Source organism: Ixodes scapularis, unplaced genomic scaffold (assembly GCF_016920785.2).
Source record: "Ixodes scapularis isolate PalLabHiFi unplaced genomic scaffold, ASM1692078v2 PGA_scaffold7__128_contigs__length_106722199, whole genome shotgun sequence".
NCBI lineage: Eukaryota > Metazoa > Arthropoda > Arachnida > Ixodida > Ixodidae > Ixodes > Ixodes scapularis.
Genome location: NW_024609882.1, coordinates 24,388,169 through 24,413,283, shown reverse-complemented (window position 1 = coordinate 24,413,283; position 25,115 = coordinate 24,388,169). Strand labels below are relative to the sequence as shown.

The 25,115-nt window shown below is 45.6% G+C and overlaps 1 protein-coding gene across 1 annotated transcript; it reads left to right on the top strand.

The window, feature by feature from the left end:
- Window positions 1-73: 73 nt before the first annotated feature.
- On the top strand, window positions 74-24,908 carry LOC8031831 (bone morphogenetic protein 7). The gene is made up of 6 exons (XM_029969472.4): window positions 74-481; window positions 6,560-6,752; window positions 8,276-8,427; window positions 19,129-19,311; window positions 21,257-21,333; window positions 22,197-24,908. The coding sequence occupies exons 1-6, from the start codon at window positions 97-99 to the stop codon at window positions 22,449-22,451; spliced, it is 1,245 nt and encodes a 414-aa protein (XP_029825332.1). The 5' UTR covers window positions 74-96; the 3' UTR covers window positions 22,452-24,908.
- The last annotated feature ends 207 nt before the right edge of the window (window positions 24,909-25,115 follow it).

Genomic DNA, 25,115 nt, shown 5'->3' with positions numbered 1-25,115 from the left:
CTTGGCTTGAAATTTCCGCATAAATTTTGGCCGCGTCTGACTTGGTTTACCAACGAATCCAACCACACTGCTCCGCTTGTCCAAAACAAAACAAAAATGAGTTGGTTGCGTTTGAAAACTTGGACATTGTTTTGCATAACTCTTATCGTTATATCATTGCAAATTTGCTTGGCCGGCTACTACGCGGACAATGGCATGGACCAAACGATCATCTACCGTACACTGCCCAAGTCCGAGAAGCGGGAAATGCAGCAGGAAATCCTCAACCTGCTCGGCTTCAACCAAAGACCAAAACCCAAGCTACACGAACGCAAGTACTCGGCTCCCCGCTATCTGCTCGACCTGTACAACTCGTTCAAAGACGAGGACGACGGGGAGATCAAGCTAGACGCGTCCAAGGCGCACAACGAATTCCTAACCAACAACCAGAGCCTTCGGGTCATCAACGATTCGGATGTAATCATGAGCTTTCTGAACCACGGTGAGTGCGCTCGCTTTTCACCAACGTCGCTTTGAAGAGGGTCACTGGCCGCTCTTCAATACTTTTCATTTTAATTCGTTCAGCATGAGCACGGCAGGGCGTCTCTCTAAGCTGTCAAGTCATTTAAGCCGGACTCTTGTTTAACCTTCTCATGCATCTCGTGCACATGTGACAACATATCTTTTTTTCTTTAATCTTTTTACGCAACAGCAAACGGTCTCACACCATACTTTGCGGCATGGTGACCTCCAGTGAGGAGAGATAAAGCTTTTTTAGATTGCCGATAGATGGCAGCACTTGCCAGCTGTCACCAAGGTGGCACAGGCCTCCAACAGCAAACGGTCTCACACCATACTTTGCGGCATGGTGACCTCCAGTGAGGAGAGATAAAGCTTTTTTAGATTGCCGATAGATGGCAGCACTTGCCAGCTGTCACCAAGGTGGCACAGGCCTCCTACTCTGAAGCTTTGAACATATCATGGCGCCCTCCAGTGGGGGGCGGTAGAGTGTCTGAGTAGTACAAATCCCGCAGCCCCGCACAATAACCTGTTCGGGTGGCTGTTTACCACTGCACGCAGCTGTTACGGTTGAACCGCATGTAAGCAATTTAGAGAGCGACGAGACTAGCAACCCGAGTCAGTGACGAGCGATGGGGATTTCTCACTGTCGCTCGTCATGTCGCTCGGTTTCTGGATTTCTAGAAAACGTCACTCATCGCCTTGGTTGCTTGCTCCCGTTGTTTTCATGTGGTTTGCCTCGTCGTGCGACTCACCTAGCAACCATGAAGAGGGTCGCCGTCGCTTGTCTCGTCGCTCACCAAATTGGTTACATGCGGTTTATACTTGATTTACTTGTGTGTTTGCATGGTAACGACTTAAAATGTGTCACTTGTAGTGGTCACTGCACAACGTTACCCCAGGGACCCGAGCTCGCTGCAAGCTAGTAATTTTTCCTTCGCCCAAGCATGTTGAAACTGGGAGCAGGCGGCCCCAATGCGTTTGAAACGTCGCCATGGACGGTACTGTTGCGTCATCAATTGTTAAGAATAGGAAGAACCCCGGATTAAACGTCTGCAGATTCCCATAGAAACCATATCAAGTCGATACTAGCCGCCCAGCGCACTGAGTAAGCGAGACAGTTATTTTTGTCGCCCTCCATGTTGTTCTGCTAAGCACGGCCACACGATCAAGCGGCCGTGTCATGCATCAAAATGTGTGTCATGCGAATTTTACGAAGAGGAACACGCTATACTGTTGAACCAGTGGAGCGATTCGATTGAACTACATCCTTTGCAACATGAGATCAGCAGTAAGAGCGCAGTCTCTAGCGGGAGCTCTCCTTTGAAAAGACAAGCGTGCATGCACACCAACCCACTATAAAGGGCAAGAAGCATGTGCTGAAGGCGGAGCTCCTACTACTGATCTCATGTTGCGTCAAGCTTTTAACGTAAATGTGCAAGAAAAGCTGCAAAAGCTTGAGAAGCTGCATGCAGTAGGTAGGATCTGCTCAGTCGACAGACGGCCGGTCGCCGCTCAATCGCATGCGTCTGCTTCCACACATTTTTGAGGTTGGTCACCAATCAACTGATTGCGTTGGCTGTACGGAGGGATTTCAGTATAGGAGTTTTTGCTTACAAGGTGCATTATCTCGTAATGCTCACCTCAAGCTCGACATCATAGAAAGCTTGCTGTTTTTGCGAGTGGCAGTGCGCCTACACCAAAGTTGCAGCTTCTTTTCTACTGAGACGCAGCTTGCAGTAGCATGCATTGCTGAGTTTCTTTCCTTTGTGAAGAGTTGAGGAACGTCTTTTGAGGAACGAAAGAAGCTTTCCACGTTAGAAATTGGCTTGATTCCGTGCCGTAAAACAACTGCAAGGGGAGAATTCATATTGCCGGCTAATGTTTTAATGCGGGACAAATTCCAATGCGGAAGTTTGTGCTACCCAATACTGATAAAAAAAAAAAATCATTGGGGTGCTACAAGCTGGTTTTTCCGCAGCGCCTCCTGGGCAAAGCAGGAGGCTTATACTACTTTGCCTCCTTCCCGAGCAACGCCAAGCGGGACGCCTTTTTTGCAGGTCGTCAGGGCACAGTCACGTGACAACAGGGAGCACGTGACCACCTACATGCTGCCTCGCCCCCTTTCTTTCTCCCCCCCCCCCCCCCCCCCTTCCCCGCCAGCCCAAAGTTCCTCTTTTTATTTTGATTGTGTTTGACCTCCTCTCTGCCGTTGCGGTTAAACACACACTTTACAAACCAAATGTGCAGTTGACTGCATTTTTATGACCTTTTATGTGATGTGGAATGAAAAAAAACTTCTCAAAGTCCATCAGCTATCAGGCCGCACGTAGCATTTGCTTGGTTGTGCCCAACATTACAGAAAATGGCACGGTTGCTTTTCATAATTTACTTCCTGTCTTTATATAGACGAAGGAGCTGAATCCCGTGTCATGAAATTTGCAGTTGGTTGGAAAATATGTGTATCCTGTAAAAACTGCACCAGAATCTTTGTTCGTTTGCACCGGTCGAGAAACATCAAGGAGGCAATGTTTGCATGCACCTTTTATTTAACATCCCAATCGTTTTGTATTTAACCCACTCGTTATACACAAACTGAAAAGAAAATCTAAACTAAACAACAAACTCACGAAACTTGGTTAGTAACGAGGCGAGAGCCAGATGCAAAGCGAGAATGTAACCATACGAAGACTCACTAGCAGAATATGGAGGCATGAAAAGCGTGCCAAATTCCTGTGTTACGAAGTGTACACACTTACATTTGTTAAGTACAGGCAAGACAGAGGAATATCCAGCTCGCCTTTGTTGTAGATTCAAAATTTTAAGTGAGACGTGTGCTGATATGATGTGGAAGAGCTCAGAACATCACCGCCGGGCGCGTCACGTCTGAAAGTATCAACTGTCGAGCCAGTCCCACATACACGCTGAATAAGGCATTTCCACTGCCAACTAGGACCGAAACTTCTTAGGCATGCAACAAGTGACATTGTCAACATGGTACTGACACCACCACCAGAAACTGAACAGAATGAAACCATGAAACGGCTGCTTCGACGGGAGCAAAGCAGAGAGGGAGAAACGCCGGAGAGGAGGACAAACATGATCAAAATAAAAACAGGAACTTTCAGCCGTAAGGGAGAGGAGGGGGCAAAGAGGCATGTATGTGGTCACAGGATCCCCGTTGTCACGTGACTGCGCCCCAACGATCCACAAAAAAGGCGTCCCACGCCAAGCAGCAGTTCGTCAAAGTAAATAATTGTTTTTACGAGCCCGAACATTGAAACAGAAATAAATTTAAGATTTTTTTTAGCTGTAAATGAATTATTAGCAGTCAAAATTTAGAAATTATTTTTCTCCATTCTGTTGATGCTCACTGTATCTGTCCTCAAATGGGGACACCATGCTACAACACTACTCTCATTTGGCTTTACTCACTTTCGACTTCTGCCCGCAAAACAGATTGACTTTGTACGCTTCTGAATTGTGTATTACTCTGGATTATCTTCGGTGGAATGAAAAAGTCTAGACGGAAGTTTTCCCTCACAAGGGAAGAAATTGACGCAATTTTAGACATAGCTGACGACTTGGAGACAGCCTTGACGTCGGCAGCGCAGCTCATGTCAAGCACAGTGCTGTCGCAGCGTGCTGAGCGTTGCGATGCTGTGCTGGGCGTTGCGATGTCCCACTTTGCCCCATGTGTTTTGAAGGGTTTCATGCATCATGAGACATTCACATTCATTCTCCAGTGCTGCAGGATTTTGTTTAGTAGTGTAATACAAAAATAAAGTGGTGCTAATCTGTTCTACCATAAATACACTAATCATTTTGATTTAAAAAAAATTACTCTATAACACCAAAAATGAGATCACTTGACCACTGGAATGCATGTTGTCCTCAAATGAGTGTGTGTCAGTTCTGCTTTAGCAAATCATAATTTTAGGTTAAAAAGTACTTTATTTAGTTAGCATGTGTTTCAAATAAACGTCCCAACTTAGTATTCTTTTTTTTAGATATAGTCATAATTCATGCATGAGGGGGTCAACCATTTGGAGTGTTTCCATTCTAGTTTTGTGTGGCCGATAAAGACAGACTTTTTGGGTGCGATTGCATGGTAACACACCGCTTCAAAGAGAAAACAGCTAAAATGTGTCATTATGGACATGTTTTGTGACATAGGGTTCAGTCCAGCAGCAAATTGCCAGCACTTTGTTTTAAAACATTCCGCTACATGTTACCTTTCTTTTTTTGTAGGGATGAGATTAAAGGGGCACTGACACATTAAAATCATATTTTTTTTTATTATCCGAAACGATTGAAAACGATGCCGGGACATTACCCTCAAAATTTGAAATTTCGGAATTCAGTATTTGTGAAGTAAAAAAACAATTTCCAAATGCCGAATTCGAAGTTCCCGCGCGAGCGGCTCCAGTGCCTTGACGTCAAATATTGCGGAGTCCTGAGAGTCCACTTTCTTTCACCACTCCCTGCTGTTGCCATGGCAATCCAAAGCGAGGAGGAAAGGAGCGAGCGCCGGCATTGCGGCGGACCAGTTTTGAGCGGTGTCGCCTGTTTTCCGTTGGAGGATACAAATCCCGGAGACGGCACCACAACGAACTCCCGACTTTTGGTATTTCAAAAAGAAGGGCCGTAGTGCGTTCGCAATTGCGTTAAAAAACATGTTTTAGGATTGCCGTTATTAAATGTTATAAAGATGTCGCCTACAAAGCTTCTAAATTTCATGATTCTTGACGTCGCAAATCAAAAGAAGCGAGGAGGCGAGAGGCGGGAGAATCAAACGCCAAAAATAAAAAGGCGCGCGCGGGAAATGTTTTTTTTGCGATGCTTTTTTTTTTTGCGTGTCTATGACTGCAACTTGCATCGTTTTAGACAATAAAAATAAATACGACCTTTGGAGTGTCAGTGCCCTTTCATATCCAATGTTTGTTTTGTTGCTTTGAGCTGAATTTTTTTGGCTGGATTTTTTGTGTGCTCGGGTGAATGGCATAAGTTCCACATAGTTGCCAAATTGTGTTTAGTGTTTCTGCCCTGGTAGCATACATTCATCCCCTGGCTGCGCTCGTGCACCAATACTGGGCCTGAAAAATGTGCCAAATTCGGGAGAGCTCTTCAGAGTTTTGCGCACCTGGAATCAATTTCTGTGCCGATCGGCTGTTGTCACGATGAGAAAGCGGCTGAGTGTTTTATTAGTTTCAGCGCAGAACGGGCTGAAGGGCTGAGATCCCCAAGAAAAGTTATGAAATGTGTAACAACATACTTCCGGGGAGAATCTTTACAAAAAGTGAAAAAATGAGGAGAAAGAGCAAAATCCTAAACGTGCCTCGACGTGAATCGAACTGATGGCCTTTTGATTGTGAGCTCGACATTCTACAACCGTGCCAATCGGTGGGTGGATGCAAAGCTGGATGACTGTCCCTACCACGGTGGCCTTCGTCAACTCTTCAAACACGAACGCCATTTGCTGGATGCCGGCGTTCGCATTCAAACAGTTCATGGCAGTGGTTCTCAACCACTAATCTTTCGGGGACCTCTTCTGGATCAACAGAAGTGATGGTTGATCCCATAAACTGGAAGGGAGGAGAGGGTAATGGACAATTACGATAAAAAAAGTGTAAGTGAAGAAAACTAGATGCATGCAAACCAACTTTGAAGCTCTGAAATGGAGAATAATCAATCCTCACTCACCGTACATGGTTGGTTCTATTTAGCTTTGAGGGTTAACCAGTATCAATTAAAAAGAGAAGTTTTACTGCTCAGCTTACCGACGGTCTAAGGCCTTGGGGACCCCAAAGGCTCTGTAAACCCCCATTTGAGAACCACTGGTTTATAGGAAAAAACAAGAAATTCAAAATGTGCTTATTATCACATGAAAAGGAGGACAGAGCTTGGAATAAAATAATGCGTCGTAACCAAAAAACCAAAAAACAAAAAAACTTCGACGTCTGCTGCAGATTGTGAAGAACGCCGCAAATATGCATTCTGTGTACACTGAATTTATTAGTAGGATTGAGAGGAATCAAGCATAATTTTTTGTACCTTCCAGCGCACCACCATTCACCGCACCTACGGCACGACAACGAGAGGAGGTTCTGGTTCGACGTGAGCGAGGTGTCGCCGCAAGAGAGGATTATCAAGGCGGAGCTGAACCTGTACAGGGACGCCCAGGCGGGGAGCTCGTCTGTCGGCCACTCCTGCAACCTGCAGATCAACGTGCTCAGGCACGGCAGCAAGATCGAGTAGGTGCCATCTGACTTTTTTTTCTCGGCCGAGATTTGTAAGCAAGGTGCCACAAATTCCCGAGCCTGCGACGCTTCCGACAAAGCTACGGCGGCTGATGCGCGTCTCTGACCGGTGCATCCGGCATCCCATGCGAAGCACAAGTTTGTCTGCTTCTTTTGCAAGGGTTATGGTGACGTCAGAACGCCGATCTCTGATTGGCTATAATTAAAGGATAGTACATAGACCTCAAAGCAAGCGGCCTTGAGGTTTACCTACTATGCTTCCCAATCAGAGCTCCGTGTTCTGATTGGGTCTACCCTCTATCCACCCAACCAGAGCTCGGCGTTCTGGCGTTGCAACAACCCCCGCAGAAAAAGCAGACGAACTTGCACTCCGCCTACGCAGCGTAGGTGCGTCTGCTTTTCACACAGGGGTTTGTCAGAATGCAAAGCTCTTATTGGCTAATTGGAAAAAAAGTATAGTGGGTAGACCTTGAGGCATCTAGCACTCAGGCCATACCCACTAGCCTTTCGATCAAAGCCAATTGGAGCTCGGCGTCGTTTTGATGTCACCGCGACTCTTCCGCGAGAAGCAGATGAACTTGCACTCTGCATGCCGTCCACCCGTCGAAAGAGGTCCCCAGGTGGCAACAGACGACACGCACTAGCCGGTCCATCATGCCGTCGGATGTCATGACTCTGGCGGTGAATCGTAGAAGGTGGGGCACAAAGTATGACCGAGCATCAACGTTGTGGTGGCATTTTAACTTCTTGCCGCCGGCGCTTGCGCAAACCTTCAAGCTGGAGAGCGCTTTACGGCAAAACGGGCGTTTGCAGTCTCTACCTCGGCCGCCCTGCCAGGATCGAGGCAGGCAACGACGTAACACTTCAAGTGGAAGTCATTTTTTTTTTTCTCTTTTTTTTGTTTTCTTAATCTTGAGACTAGTTTTTTTGTTTATTGAAATATTTTAGAGAAATGGTTGAGCTCTTTCTCGTTCTTTTAACCAAATGCATCGGTACTCTTGTAGTTTGGGCCGATGCACTGCTTACAGATGAGCTCCTGTTTGTTCACACCTGGTGCGGGCACTGTGCCTGGGCAAAAGTTGGCTCCGCAGGAGATACAGTGTCTGTAGGTACACTATGCTGATGGTGGTGCCACCTCGGTGGCATGACGTTAGAGCCGCGTGTTGGTCTATGTTGGTGTAAGGGAGAGCAATTTTTTAAATTTATGTTGCAGATAGTTTAAAGTTTATTTGGGAATTTGCTCCTTATTGTCGCAACACCAAATGTTGAAGGCTGCTGTAGTCTTAAAGGCAAAGGACCTCCCCCCTTTTGGCATTTGTTTGGACGGTGTTGCAATGAGTTTGTTTTTACCAAGCAAACTTTAAAAACTAATAGTGTTTTTTTTATCGATGTTACATGTCAGCTGAAACCTCAGCCGACACTGTGAAGTTACCTGTGGGGGGTTTGTGATGAGAGTATTTTTTTTTCCAGCCTCATTTTTAACTCTTTTAACATTTAAATTTTGTCTTTCGTTGCAGAGACATCATTCTCGAACCCGTGGACAATCTGACAATCGATGACAAGAGCCACGGGTGGCTGACATTCAACGTCACAGAACCGCTCATTACGTGGATTGCATTTCCCCGAGAGAATATGGGATTGCTTCTGCAGATTCATTGTGACAAAACAGGTGAAGACTTCTTTTCAGAACACACTTTTTTTTTCTCTCTCTCTGCACTTTGATATATTGTCTCTTTGGGTGTCTTATTATGGCACTCAGTGCCGGCTTTGCTCTTCCAGTGCTTCTAAAGTCATTACAAGATTAGAGGGAATGAACCTTTTTGAGTGAAGTGCCATAACATTTGGGCTCAAAATTCTGTGGCTAGATAGAGGGCATCATGCTTTCTTGCTGTGCATCCAGTTTATTTGGCAACTCCAACTGTGTGAAAGTCATTCCCAAAATAATTTGCAGTGCAAGTTCTAAAAAAAAAATTATTTTTTTATTGTATGGTTATTAAAGGGACCATGAAATTATTTTTTAGAATTTGATGCACTTTATATAAGCATACTGACACAAGTATACTAACATGCGACTCTACTGAGCTAGGGTCTTCGTCGCCTCTAATTAAAAGAATAGAAATGGTCTATTTCCTTCCATGTCGTTTGCACAAAGCTTGTTGACGTAGCTGGGGTGATTGAGGTCGTAAACTTTTCTGGCGATCACCCCTCGATTATGTCAACCGAATGGGACCATTAGATCGGACACGGGATTAGCATCAGTGCTAGACTTGAACTAGGGTGCAATCTATCCTAAGTGGATATTTGGGTTAAGGCTCATGTCTCATCATTGTAGTGTCCTGAAATAATGTTCTACATTGATACAGGACTAAGTTAGTGCTCAAGAGCAAAAACAGCATAGGGTTGTAGAGTGGGGATAGTTTGGGTATATTCGGTGTCTTCATAATGTTCCTTCTGTTTAGTATTGTCTTACACACGTCCTCATGTATACTGCACAACGCTGTTTGCAAAAACACCACATTATTGTTTTTTCCCATTTGACCTCGAAAGGGTATTGCTGTGCACCAAATTTAATCCCTTAGGTTAGTGTTATAAAATCAGCACTTTCTGCCACACTAGTAGTTTTGGGTGCAGTCCTTTGAGGCTGAGAGATAAACGAAAAAAACAAGTGCCTTTTCATGCTAGCAGTGTCCCGCAGTGTACAAGCATGGGAGTGCTTTGGCGAGACAAATTGACGCTTATGGATGGCGACATGTTTATAAACCAGGGTGTTGAACCGAACCAAAGCCCAGAGCAGCAATAAAAACATTATTTTTGACTGAACTGGAACTAAGCTGTAGCCAAAATCAAGCATTTAATATTGAACCCGAATGGAATTGTAATTTCATGGGGCGGTTACGGGTTCATTGGAAAACGGTTCGGCGTAATGTACTGTGAGCCGCGCCGCCTTCTGGGTGGCAACACAAAGTCAGTTAAATATTTATGACGGTGGCATCAGTGGCACAGTTTTGACTAAACAAATGGTGGCGACGCGGAGACAGCTCAATAATAATTAGTGATGGACTGAATCTGTCAAACTTAAAATTCGGCAAAGTTTGACATGTGCCAAACTTTGATTCGGCATGTGCCAAACACTTTGGCGAAAATTCGGCAAATTTCTGCGCACGCGTAAGAACGCGACGGGGCCATGGATTGCAAATGGATGCCATGCGGTTGTTTCCGCTAAATTTAGTGGGGAATTTTTCCACTGAACTTAACAGGAAAATTTGCCTGCTAAATTTGTCGGGCAAATTCTTCTGTCAAATTTAGCGGAAACATTTTTTTGGCAAACGTTTTGGGGAAATTTAGCGGAGAAATTTTCCCGTTAAGTGACCTCACTTCTGACTAGAGCCCTGCACGGGTAACAATTTGATCATCCGATCCGCATTTGCAGACTTCGTATCCACATCCGATCCGCATCTGCAATGTTCTTAAATATTTGTATCTGTATCTGAACTGCATCCGCAGAATTCGGAAATGTATCCGACTCAATCCGTGCATTCATTTTACATAATAAAATCAAGCATTAATAAACCTTAAAAAAAAAAAAGTCTGGATGGTATTCTATAAGTTGTCTGGTTACCTTTGTACAAAGAACTCTTCGTCTAAGAATACGGTGAGTCATTTTATCGTATTCTGTTTGATCATATTTATAAAATAAATTATCATCCTCCCAGGGACACTTTGCATCGCTCGAAAGATGGTCGCAGTTATTAGATCTTCTTGGGAGTCCGTGACACTGACGCTCTGTCCAGTATATGCGTTCATAAAGAAGATAATTCAAATTTGTTTTCCTTTTTGCTTTGTAGAACCCACTTCAAGCAGACGCATATTTTAGAAACATGAACATTGTCAAAGGACAGACTAATAACATTGTATTATCTTTTTGGCCAAACAATAAAAAAGTTGGAGAGAAAAGGCACTCACTCAGCACAGAAAAGTATACTTGTATATATGTGGTAAGGCGCGAGTACACTACTGGGAAAATATCGCAATATTGAATAATGGCAACACCTCCTATCAGTTTCAGTTTTAAACTTGAACCCTCAACTGCATGCTCGGAATTGTATACTTAAAAATAACTCGGTGCCAACTGTCGACAAAAATAAAACGCACACACACGCAACATTTCACTTGTCGAGGTTGTTGTGTAGAGGAAACAGAATATTGTCAACTCAGACGGATTCAGACTGGTTCTCCTCTCTTAAATTAATACTCGCTAGTGAGAAGTCTTTCTTCGTTGGTGCACATGATGCTGGGATAGTATGCACAATCTGTGCCACAAGAATGAGGTACGGAAACTCATGCTGGCGCAAGTTCCACCGTTTCAGAGGATTGAATTCAGTCTGCTCAATATATACTTGTAGGTGAAGAAGCCACTTGCAGGTTTCTTCTACTTCCTTGTGGCTTGTACGTTTTAGTTTTCTTTGCCCAAAGAATGTTTTCTGCTCTTTCCCTGCCAAAGAAGAACACGCTTCCCTGGGACGACTGATGCTCCTGCATTCTTTACTTTTTCTAGGGACAGTATTTTTGGCGAGATAGAACGTTTTAAAGCAATCGTTATTGGCATAAAGAACAATTTTCTCCCCGATTGGCACCTTTAATCTAACAGTATTTTTCCTCCGCAATACATTCGCTCATACACTTCATAGTATCACTCCCTCATTCACTCTACACTGTACGGTCGCACACGTTTGTAGGTCGCCTCGGCAAAAACAGACCTGGACCCGCGGATATTCGATCCGCATCCGCAGCCCCTGGCATCCGCATCTGATCGGCAATCCGCCAAATCTGATTAATTTTTATCCGAATCTGCCAGTTTACTGTGGATATCTGCGGATATTCGCAGATAATTTGCGGATATGCAGGGCTCTACTTGTGACCTTCGTAATGTCACACATGACGTCTTGTGTGACGTCCTTATGGGAAATGCCCCATAATGCGAAGTGCGCTTACGTTGACGGTGATGCTGCTCAAGTTGTAAACAGGCGCCTAAGAGCTGCGCTGTAAAACTAGTAATGGACCGAATCTGCCGAACTTCATATTCGGCAAAGTTCGGCACATGCCGAACTTTTGGCGAAGGTTCAGCAAATGTCTGCACACGCGCGAGAATGCAATGAGGCCATAGATTGCAAATGGAGGCCATTCGGTCGTCCAGTTTCCAGTTACCATCGTACAGTGCAGTACAACCAGCAGTTATGGCAAGGTGTGGAGTAGGCAATACGTTAACTGTGCTTTTGTGAACCTTTGCAGTGATATTATTGCAGCGCCAATTGCGCCAAACTGCCAACCCTGCTACATCTTGCTACATTTTGCCAAAATATGGCTAGTCTCTGCAGAGCCTGCGCCAAAGGACCAATTTCGGTCGCCTTTCTAAACCGAAACTAAACTGAGTACCGTAATCGAGTAGCATGAGCTAGGTGGCACAAGCGGCCGCCTAACACAAAGTATCCTGCATCAATCGTCCATCCTGTCTTGCATGGCTTTTCCTGCCTTCTCTCGTTTCGCACTCTCCTCATCCCGTGGGTCCCGTCTCGCGTCTTTCTTAAAAAGTTTCAACGATAGATGTGGCTTTGTGCGGTCGCTGCAACGCTAGCGTGCCAGGTACCAGCCATGCCGTCATGCTGCGAAACGAAATCAAGTTTTTGCGTGGTGGGAGTTACTTTGTGAGCTGAAGCACTCGCTCCTGAAAGCAACAGCCGTGGGAAAACTATTTTTGGGCCCCGCCTGCCACTCAAAGTGGTCGCTCGACGTCGGGTGTTGCCATCCCCACGTCGCTGCGGATACAGCGCTTTTTAAACTGAAACGTAAAGACTGCCGCATGTTCATCAACATTCCTGTTCTTGTTTAAATCGAATGCTACTACAAAAATTCCTTTTAACTCAAAGACTGCTATGTCGAAGTATTGACTACCTATGTTTCTTTTGGTGGGCTTCCTTTTGAGAGGGACCCGGTACGTGAAGAATCGGCAATGAAAGAAAGTTGTTGAAGAGAAGTGAGCTAAAGCAAAGAAGGCAATATCTGCACGCTGAACCCGCACAGCGCACGTGTTTGTCTCATGTTCAGTCGTTGCACAAAGCGCTCCACAAAGTTTTTGACCCTAACTTGCAGTGTCTTGCATCGGTGCGCTCAGGTGTTTTTTTTCTTCTGTGTGTTTAGCTTGTACCTCGCCTGCCGACCTAGCAAGCACATGCCACCAAACTGTTTTTTGTCGTATGCTGGACGGTTAAATTTTGCATATAATTTTGGTAACCAGTTGGCGACGGAACGGAGTGGCATGGTTTCGGTTTGGATCGAACAGCCGTCTCCGCTCATGTGACGAAGCACGTGCAACTGTAAGCCTGCCAAAGTTGCCCTCATGTGCATGCGAACACGATTGCGCAACAAAGGCAGCAGCCGAGACGCTTGCAATTTTTTGTTTTACGTTTGCTTACTTTTTATGAAAATCTGGCACACTGGGAACTAGTAAAACGGGGGCAGGCAGTTTTCTAGAATTGCTCGGCAACGCCTACAGCACTGTACATTTGTCGAATGTCTCAATGTCTTTTTGGAGACATTAAAAGTAAACATTCATTACTAGCCGAAGTAGAGCACTGCACGGGCCCAGGCCGGCCCGAGCCCGGCCCGGCTTGTGGGCTGGGCTCGGGCCTTGGCTGGACAGTCGTGTGCCGCAAATTCTAAATTTTTGATAACAAAAATTGATCTCATTGATCTTTTAGGTTCAATGAAAACAAACAAGTGAAATGCAAAATCACTACAACACCGCAAAAAAAAAAAAAAAAAAAAAGGACGTCTGTTATTTGGAAAGTTTTCACGTGGATAAAAGGAAACGTTTATTCCTTTAGCATAGTGGGAAAGTGCTGTCAAGAAAACGAGGGCACTCCAGTTACAGGGTACAACATAAATGTCTTTTTCCTCTGCTTTTTTAAAAAAAGAAAAAGACGCGAGCGTGACTTGGCATTTTGTGCAGGGGGCCTTACTATGCCACCAAAGATAAGCTATCATAGATAATTTTATGCTTGTACAGCTTTTTGAAGATGCACTAGCATGATTGTGATTGTTTCTTCACAAAAACATGAAGACAGGAAAGTTATCCCTGAAACAAACTGAACAACGAAAAGTCCAATATCTCTTCAAGAAATGCATAAAAAAAATATTGCCCACTTTTTTTTTCTTTGTCAAAATCACTTATGAAATGCATATTTCGCTCATATTCTCGAAAATGCATCGTCCTAGTCGGGATATTTATCATGTAAAAAAAACTCTGTTTAAGTTTTAAAAAAATTTAAATCAAATATGCTGGCTTTATGCTTAGACAGTTTTTAGGTTAAAGCCTGCAAACTTTTTCGGGCTCATGCATATAATCTGTTGGGCTCAGGCCGGGCCCAGGCTTACATCTCAAAATATTTTTCGGGCTCGGGCCAAGCTTAGGCTTACATTTTAAAAAAAAGTCTTCGGGCTGGGGCCGGGCTCAAGCTTCTGTCTAAAAATTCAGCGCCGGGTATGGGCCGGGCCTGATTCTATCGGGCTCGGGCCGGGCCCGGACCGTGCCTCTACTGACCTGGGTTGGGCCGGGCTTAGATATTTCGGCCCGTGCAGTGCTCTAAGCCGAAGGTAAAGCGAGGCTTGCAGCAGCCTTGCAGAAAGTTTCGAAAAGCAAAAGCACCCGCTAGTCGTAACACACCTTTGTCTTGTGTACGATTTCCCATTGCACTGCAGTAGTTACGTGTTCCATCAGTCAAACACTGCTTCCATTTATTATATAACCAGTCAACCTAATAGTAAAGATCAGGTTGTTTTTGTTCCCTCCGGACCTCGATGGTGCACGTTAAAGGCCGACGACCAAACTCAAGATTCTGCAAGGCAGAAGATCCTCCTCACCATGGGGGAGGAGGAAACAGGCAACGGTGGACAGGGTAGAAGGGGGGAGAGTGGGAAGCGGGGAAAAAGTGGAAAGCGCGAACTGGTCGTCGGTCTTTAAGTGACCGTCAAGAACCGGGAGGGGAGATCAAGGAAGATGTGGTCGGGATGCTGCTTGGAATTGAAGAAGACTTCTTGCTTCTTCTTGTTGGGGCCGACGGTGGAGAGTCAATGAGCTTGGGGGTGAAGTTGTAATGAATACAACTTATAACAATAAATTTTACTCCAGCCCAAAAAAAACCGTTACACGAAAGAAAATGGCACTCAGCAATTAACTGCCGCGCACGGCAAACGAGGGGGCGCGTGCAACCGACGCTCACCTGCCCCGGGCTGCAAAGGTGGCAGAAACGGGCAGGAGCAAACAACAAACAAAAACCACAAAAAAAGGTGGCCAGTTTGTCGACGGTGACAGGAAGGTGCTCAGTTGGGAAACGGACCCAACGAGCGGCCACAGGACATGTGCCAGAGTGACCCGCTTCGACACTGGAAGAAGAAGCCGCGAAAAGGGGGGGCCCCTCTGTTCGAAACACGTCCACATGCCAAGCAAAACTAATTGAGTTAGCTTAATGTGGACACCGAGGAGAGAGCTTCTAGGAAAAACGCTGAGTTCTCAATCCTTTGCGCAGGCAGCTAACACAGAGGCTGCCTACAATACCCGGTTTTACAGTTACCGGAAAAGTCCGTTGACTATAAGTGGCCAAAAACAGATAACAGTCTGTAGCTGGCCTGTCTTCTGAAGTCGAGGTAAATGAATGCGGGGACTTCGAAGGGGCGGATAGAAACAAACCGCCATGCATGCGCGTTTGTGAGCGGGGAAGACGCAAGTTCTTGCGCAAAATAGCCGCCATTTTGCTCCCCAGGGAGGAAGACAAAAGGGGCCGCAGCTCGCACGCTCAAACTTGCTAGCTTCGCCAAATATTTGAGCTAGATAGCTTACCGAATCTAGAAAAACATGTCTTGCACTCGATACGGCTCAATCAAGGGCTCACAATGGTGTGGGCCCTTCTTTTGAGGCAAGGCCAGGTTTCAGAGCAATGTAACTGCTGAGGGTCTTAGAGTCAGTCTTCCAGCTGAATCACGCGAGTCCGACAGATATCGCCAAAAGGCTCTCTGGCTACATGGCACCCAAGTTTCACAGCAGCATAACCCCCGAAAGCCTTAGAGTCACTCGTCCACCCAGATACTGTTACAGTGTGCCTCAGACCGCATAGCGTCACCACCATGAGCGCAAAACTAGTGTCGTTCTTGGACAACAACAGGCTGCAGGAGTATGTTGGCATCAAGCAGATACAAATCTTTCCCGCAGAAAACCCTCCGTGCCCACTGCAATACCAGAAGTGAATACAGCGCTCGCGTCAACAGTATGCAAACTGCTTCTCAAAGCCAACGGTTATGCGGCCCGGCTTCCGGAGCCTGTCAGTACCAGCTACTTATCGACGCTATTGGCAGACGTACCGTCCGACTCTAAATGAGTGTCTGCAACTACTCCGAGTCAAAGAAAACACAAATATTTACATTCCCAGATTGCACTGCTGATCCTTCGCTACTCTTTTCTGTCAAGCCTCGCTCCTCGCCGGATATAAAAGTTCACACGGTTCTCAAAAACATCATCAAAATTTCTATATACATTTCCCTTCAGGACAAGTTGTTGGTGGTGCACTAGGAACCTAAACACTCACAGATGAAGGGTTTGTTTCAAGCATGGAGAACAAAGGGTCTCCTGCAACAATGAATGTTGCTTGACGCACAACAATTCAAAACAGGAACACGCGTACGAATCACACTGTGCTCGCTCAAAGGAGTGGCACTGTGGGTTGCCGACTCGGCATTAGTCGCTCAACCATCAGGATGCTCGTGGTACGGGGCGATCAAAGGCAAAGAATGTCGGCAAATAAGGCTGGACATGGGGACGGACGCCAGGAGCCACGACTATGATAAAGAAAGCCGTGGTCTCACATTGGGCGCCATTTTATGTGGGATTTTGCTACCAACTTAGGTACCGATAGAGTAGCCAAAGGGTTATCTCAACAGCGGCGGCGATCTCAAAGGAGACGTCAAACCTACTAGTAGCACGGTCCCCCCATCTCCGCGGCAATGTAGACGACGTTAAGGGCTACATTACCGCGGGTCGGTTTGATAAATTACTTCCGTCGGTGCCAATGATTGACCACCTTGTCTCACTCACTCGAATATAGCGCAAGAGAAAACACACGTACCAGAGTTAGGACAGACTCCAAGAACATTTATTATAACACTCTTCTAAAAGAACTACGATGTCCCCATTCAAAATGCCCCCCGCGCCGGCAAGGTAAGAAAAGGTCCTTACTTGCCAGACGCGGGGTTCTGGAGAGCCAAGATGGGGGAAGCATCGGAGAAGTCGTTGATACACGTCCTATCTCTTTCGCGGTCACCGGACGAGTCCCTTTCTCGGAAGCGGGAAAACAAGAGGCGAAACCTCCTCACCTGTCAGCAGTGATCCGCATCCGAGCGGGGAAATGGAAATCAATCCCCCCACCCTCCCAGAGAGAGTGAGAGGAGGGCCCCCCAAGACAGGGGATCATCCGCCTCACGAGCAGGTCGGAGCTCACGGCGAAGGAGGCTGAGTGATTCAACCCGCGGCAGTTATCGCAGCCATCGGGCAAGGGAGACCACAGGAATCCCCACAAACTAGATAGTCCGAAGTCCCGTACCCCCCACTTTATATTCAAGCAGTCAGAATGGTACTTAATAGCTTCATTTGCATATCATAGATTTCCTAACATAGAGTGGCATATCATCTTATGCAGGTATGTAAATTTGTCCTAGGGTGCTGAAAGTTTGCACAGTGCACCTATATCTGAAGTTAAATCTCCTCACAAAATTTAATTCCGATCACTTGAGTAGTTCAGAAGTTCGACCTCTAGCCAGTTTCCCCCTTTGATGCAGATAATACCCTGTTGAACTCACTTTTTTTTTTTTTAAGACTTAGAGCTGTGGACTTCTCTTTTTAAGAACTGGTTTGAGCCAGTTCGTGCTTGGTGGAACCGATAACTGAACCTTTTTTTCGAATTAATCACTGAATCGGAACCAAACCAAAACAAAATGAAAATCTACCCGAACTCAAACCGCACCGGAATGATGACCGTTTCAACTTCCTGTTTTAAACTATTAATATCATTATTGTAAACCCGGCGTCGGATCATGTGGCTGCTTGTTCTGTCTGCTAGTTGAGAGGGTGAATGCTGCCCCTTTTTTCTCCAGTTTTTCCTGCGACCGCTAATTGTGCGGAGAACAAAACCAAAACATGTTTCGTCGAGAATTAGATCTGAACACTATTGAGCAAAAGTAAGAGCATCGTTTCCCTGACCCTTAATGCTGTACGAAAAAGCATTCATCCTACTTCAACTCGGCATTGTCTATCGAACAGAGACTGGTTCTGAGAAGAATCTGCTGCCACAGGGCTTATCAAGTTCAGGTGAACGATATTACTACAGCCATCATTGGTGGGAAAAGGACTTGCGAGTGCTAAACCTAAGGTTTGTCGTCTGAGCATCCATTCTCTTGTTTGGACATCAAGGAAGTAGACAAGGACTTTACGTTGAAAAGGAGTGTTATTGTTCTAAAAGATCTCTGTATCCACGGGAGCAACACTGAAGCTCTAGAAGTTGTAGGGTGCCTTACTTTTGTAATGTCACATAATAAGAAGATGGCTATTTTTAGTTGCACATTTACTAAAATCATTTGCACATAGTATTGACTAATTAAATGACAGAGCATGCTTGTTCTTATTTTCAAGTGTAAGTAGCGAACATATTTACTATTACTAAATAATTTCATTCTTGTTTGTTTACAGGATTGCCAATCCTTGCAACTTTCGTTTGTTGCTCTATATCTACACTACACAACACTGTTAGCGCGAGCATGACATTGATACTTCTATCAATTTTACTCGGAAAGAGTATCGACGAACATGAAACTTCACGAGTTTGATGAGCGTGTTGGGTTAATACTGTTGTTTGTAATGAGGACTTTCTGTCACAATAGTAGTTCTTATGGCAGCTTATCAATTATTAAGTCAGAAAAAAGAACAGGGCAAAAGCAGTGATTGCTTGTTTGTGCTAACAGTGTCGCGCTGGATAGAAACTGAAAGCTTTTAACCTAGAAGTTGCCAAACGATAAGAAAACTGATTAGCGTAGTAATTTTGAGCTTCGGGTGCCCAAGATGGAGTTTTCTGATTTTGTGCGTGATTTCGACAACATATTCAAAGTGATGCAGACTTGCTTGTTGTGTCGAAACCACAAAGCCTTTTTCTGGCTAGCGTGGCCCCGTGGGACTTAAACATATGGCCCATCCAAAATAGCCAGTGCATAAAGGAAGTTTTGAGGCAAATCAAAAGTTGCCCCTGAACCGGCCCCTGTGGCGTTCCATTCGCAGGGCACGAAGTGCACCCACACGACCTGGGTCTGGTGAGTGCTGGAGGGCGGAGCGACCAGCAGCCGTTCATGGTGGCATTCCTCAAAAGCTCGGGCCAAGCCCACAGCCGTGTGCCACGGGCAACGCGCAAGCGGCACAGCGCCGACGTCAGCTACAGCGACCTAGACGAGCGTCCTTATTTCGGTGGGTCTCCCCAGTTGTTGTTGTCATCCTCATCGTCATCGTTTCAATGCGGAATGTGTTTTATCAGCCGAATTTTATGGGAAAACAGTTATGAAGAACCGTCACGAATGATGGTGACGTTATGTGACTCTGTGACGTCACTATGTCATGTGACTGAGCCAGAGTGTCGCACGGCGTCACGGATGCCAGAGTGTCACACGGCATCACGCGTGACATTGTGAGGTCACGTAACTTTGGCGTAACATGACTGTGACATCATGTGACATATCACGTCACACAGTGTCACGTGCCTCTGTGACGTCACTATGTCATGTGACTGATGTCAGTGTGTGACATGCCATGGCATCACGTGATATTATGAGGTCATGTGTCTGTTGACGCCATGTGACATTGTCATTTTACTTGACTGGGACGTCAGAATCACATGGTGTCACGTGACTGTGACATCACCATGTCATGTGGCCCTGACATCAAGTGTCAAGGTGTGGCGTCACATGACATCACGACGTCGCGTGACATTAGAGGTCACATAGCTGTGATGTCACATGACTGTGTCATCATGTGACATTGTCACGTCGCACAACCTCACGTGACGTCGGAATCACATGATATCACGGTGTCACATGACTAAGACATCACATGACACATTTACACTTTGTATTGTCGTAGTTGTGTGCCCTCGCGATGCCAAGTAAAGTTGCACATATGCCCAGCATGTGCCCGGTTCATTCAGAACAGATTCCATGTTCCCCAGTCTTCGTTGGGACGGTGAAGCTAGTGCATTTTCAGTCGTCTTGAGTTTCTCTTAAAAGTTTGCATTTGGCACATACTGTTTCAAAGAGTCGGTCCCATCCAAGCCGTTCAGCTTGGCGCCGAACGACTGCTTTGTGCCGTCAGTAGTGTAAGCCTGTGAGAGGTGGCTACATTGAATACGTTCGGCGAGAGAGATGCCTGCACGTTGCCGTGATTTGCAAAGGTCAGCTCGGTCGAACGGTCGTCGGTGTAGCAACCGTACCTGATGTGCCACCTCGTATATGTGGGAGGAAGGAACGTAGTATGTTTGTTTTAGACCTTGGGTCCTCGATCCATGCCACACAATAGTGATTAGAGCCATATTCGTTCTGTCTAAACATTAAATCTACTGTCGCTTGGGCCGCAATAGGAGCTTGCAGTATTTTGTAAATTCGAATAAACGAATAAAGAGGCCGCTTTCCGAAGTGACAACACTTCCGTTGTCTCGTTGCTTAGAGCAAGGGTCTGTCGGAAATTGCTGGAGACACTTTTCCGTCCTCTAATAATGTTAAAACGGTCGCTGACAGAGCAAGCCAACATATCGCCCGGGTTTCCCGACACCTTGGGAAGTTCGATAGGTCGCACATTCCATTCGCAACCATCGCCAATCGGACCTGCCCTTCACTAGGCAACAAAATGGCGGTAGCCCTGTGACAGTCGAAGTCTGGGGCGTCGACACCCCATACGTAGCTTGTTTATTGGCTTTAGCATCAATCGCCTGAACGCACGTTGGTGCAGTTACCTTTGGTACCCAAACCGGCAGGTAGTAGAATAATGCACAATCTTTCAATTCAGAACCGTTCACGGTCGAAGCGACAACAAGAAGAGAGACCGAATTTTTGTTGCGAACGTAAGAACACTCTTACAGGGGGGCTCGTTCGATCTACTTGCACCAGCCCGTACACCGGTGCAGAAAGGTGCAGGCCCGCATACTTCCAGCAAGCACTTTAATACAGGCTGCGCTCATAAATCAAAAACGGCGGCGTGCACCAGGTGTGGGGTGGCGTAGGCAAATCGAATGAGCTCGGTGGAATCCGAACGGCAATGTGTTTTGTTTTTCACGGTTGCGTTTCAACACTTCAACTTCTTCGATTTGCTAAACGATGCATTCTCCCCCTTCCCCCACCCTCTCTTTTTTACCTCAATGGCCCAGACACGCGGCCGAGCGGGCGCAGAAACAGCTGCCAAAAGCGCAACCTGTTTGTCAGCTTTCGGGACCTTGGTTGGCAGGTGAGAATTTTCCCATTGTTTTGCATAAAACCCGCGAGCTGCTCCTGGGGGGTGTCACTCACTCGGAGCAGCAGACGGCTTTTGGAGTCGAGCCGTCTGCTGATATTCGGAACAAAAAGACAAGCTTTTTCTCTATTTTTATTTGTAAATAGCACTATATCGCATAAGCAGATGAGTAGAAAGGCTCCTCCCCAGTGCCATCTGGATTCTAAAAAAGTTCCTCTCGGAGATGAAATTCTACTGCAATATGCTCTTAAAGGGAAGCTGAAGAGGCCCTTGAACAAAAGGAGTTAGGGGCAAATTTTGGCGTATTTTTATCCCGTGAATCTGAATATCATGCGTGCTTTCCGCAAAGATGTAACTAAAGGCGAGAAAACACGAAAAACTTCCGACCAATCGTTACGTCATCAAAGGATCTTTCGGCCGCCAAGCGCATGTCGCTCGCGTGCCCAGCACATGCAATTGCAAGCTTTCCAGGTATATTCCCCCGTCACTGACGCCAGTCGTGACGTCTTTTTCTGACTTTTTTTTACAAATAGCAACAGTGCGCGTGCATAGCTTCTATAGGTGCCGAAGACGTGCGAGAGTGTAGGTTCCGGTAACTCCTAGTGTGACGTCATGCTCCGGGAAGGAGGGGCTTCGGTGGTACATCGAAAATTATTTTCGGCAGCCTCTGTGCACCAAATTAAAAAATAATCTCAAAATTCGTGAACTCGAAGGCCGAATGAAGACAACTTTTGTGTTTTTCTTCAAACACAGTACCACCTCAGTTTCTCTTGAAGTCCAGCCTCTGTAGAGATGCGAACGCTCCGGACTAGCTTCTTGGGGGATTCAGTGGGGAGTGCGTGCGCTTTTCGTTCCAGGACTGGATCATTGCACCGGACGGCTACGCGGCCTTCTACTGCCACGGGGAGTGCTCATTCCCGCTGAACCGCAACGCGACCAACCATGCCATCGTCCAGACCCTGGTGCATCTGGTGGACCCCACGCAGGCGCCCAAGCCCTGCTGCGCCCCGACGCGCCTCTCGGCCATCATGGTACTCTACTTCGACGACAACTCTAACGTCATCCTCAAGCGCTACAAGAACATGGTGGTCAAAGCCTGTGGCTGCCACTGATCGCCACCCCGCCGTCTGCGTGCCGTGACGAACCATGCAAGTTCCCGGGCACCGTCGAGGAACGCAGCAACAGACAACTCGTTCCTTGGCGCATATAACTTCAGTGTTTGACGGCGGAGGTTCAAGACCCGAGGCTGCGCATCAGTTTCCAAATGAAGCATCGACTGCAACCAAGCTGTGCTTAGTAATTGTTACTCTGGCAAAAAGAGATAAAAGAAGTCAAGGTACTTGAGCAACCTTCCGGTTCCTAAGAGCCACGTTTGGAGGGCCAGGCTCTAAGCTGCGCTTCGCTTTGCCCGTTGTCTTCCTGTCTGGTAACATCTTTGCCACACGTGTGTCGTATATGTAAGTGTTGAAGTAGTGCCATATTGAAAGTGACCCTTGCTGCGAGTACAAGGGGAGTTGTTGAGGTGTCCTGGTTGGGAGGCGACCCTATGGCCTATTTAGTAGTGCCAACAGCGAAGCTGTTTCTTGTCTTAAGTCGGCTTTCTTTTTTTTTTCTTATTTTAATATTGTTCGGTGCTGCTGGCTTGTCGGAACAAAAAGTTGCGGGTCAGTTGTCAGCTGAGACGTAGTTCAAGGTTTACCGGTCGTGCGTACTAGACAGCCTACGTCGTCACATTTGTGGTGAGCACATCGACGACTTTTGTCTTGCATTGCCTTTACTTAATGGTCTCATTGCCCCTTTCAATAACTCAGTGAGGGTTCCAAAGCTTTGCGATGCGGCAAAAAAGCAAATACTTAATTACTGAGGTTGCACCGTGGAATTGTTTTTGAACCTCATCATCCTTGGAGAATGACATGGGCTCTGATGTGTTGCAGTGACCACAATCGTAGTTGTAGCCCAGTCACACTTGCCACAGCCCTATCATTGCCTGTGGTGGTATTCTCTCAAGCTCAAGGCCATTTGACGAGAGACTTTCATTTACCACAGTCACGAAAATACGTTTTCTTCAATTCATTAAGCCATGACATAGTTAGTCGAACCAAAGGTTTCAAACCCTGGTCCAGTTTTGAATTTAGTCCTGCAGTAGTAAACTCTTTCTTAAACAATAGAATTCAAGATTTTTTTTTTTTTTTGTTCTAATATAAGTTGTTTTAGAGTTTCCAGAAAGTATTTCAGCGGTTAATCTTTCAACGTCGTTGTTACACTTGTTACACATTGGTTAACTATAACATGTGGGCAGTGACTGGAAGGATATATAGATGGATACATTTGAGCCCCCTTAGCCATGTGGTGGCATTCATCTCGTAGCCAGTGTTCTCAGCTTTATTGGCTAGTACCCATCTGATGTGCAAGATGTTAAAGTCCGTAGTGCCAGTGCCATACAGCAAGCATTTCCGGAAACATTGTGTGAGAAGAAAGGACGTGATCACCATGTTGAAGACCGTTCTTTGCCAGCATTCACAGTGTTTTGAGCTGGTTGTTTTATGCAACAGAAAACGGCCACAGCTGGTATGTTACAGCAAACAAAGTCTACCATAGTACTCATTTACCTTCCTGGGATTTCCTAACACACATTTTTCTTAACAGCTTTAAAGAAAAATGGGCCATTGTAATGCAATAGCGTTTAATAGCAAACCACTTCCTGTTTGGGGGATAACAGACACGCAATACTCGATGCCTGCTTTTTAGCTGTGTTGAATGTACCTTCTTCAACTGTCACAGGTGGGGCAGAAATGTACCTTCTTGAACTGTCACAAGCAAGCCACAAATACAGAATGAGTGTCTCTGGGTGTTCTTTTGTTTGAGACGTTTGTTTTGCATTTGTTGCTCGTTTGTGTGAGAACCTTGGGATCGAGGTGCTGGGTTAAATATTTGTTAAAAATTTGTTGTTACTTTTTCTTACAAAAAAGAAAAAAAACCTGCAATTTTGTTTTGAATTTGTACGGTTCCTGGAGTGCCTGAAGTGAGCTCCTCTTGTGTTCATGTTCTTTTTATGTTGCCAGGTGTTTTGTAGAGTCTGACTGCAACCGTTTCCGGCTTGCTGGTGCAACACGGTACTTGCCTTAAACAGGGGTCCAGTTTTTACCCCCTATTTTTTGCATGCGATTGGAAGGATGTTTTGACGTGTGGTGACCCATATCATTGAGCTGCCATTCAGAATGTGCCATGTTTTTTGTGCTATTTGATGGCCAACAGGCATGTAGTAGGCTTTCAGGCCCTGTGGAACTTAACGTGAGCAGTCTGGATCAAGTACTTTACCATGCATTTTTTTTAAGGATTTGTATTTTTATATTTGCATGTGCTTTTTTTTTTTATCTGTTATCCAGTGATATTAGCTGTTTTTACTATTTTGTTTCATGATATTCATTCATGTGTTTTAAAGATGTATTTTTATTACTTCCTTTTTTTTTTTATTACTTTAGTATGCATTTTACAGGGAGAGAGTTTGAAGAGTATAATGCTTCAAATGTTGCATTTGGCATTGAATAAATATTTTTTTTACATAAGTTGTTGCCTCGTGTAATTATTTGTGTATAAATAAACTGTAGTTCTTGCTTCGGCGAGCGTATGTGAAAGTAATCGTTGTTTTAAAACAAACTACTAATTGCCAATGTTTTTTTTTTTTTTTTTCATTTTTGTATTTTTTTACATGTGTCACGTTGAGTTCGCAGCAGACCGAAGCTGGGCAGCTAAATCAGCAAACTTTTGGGAACAAA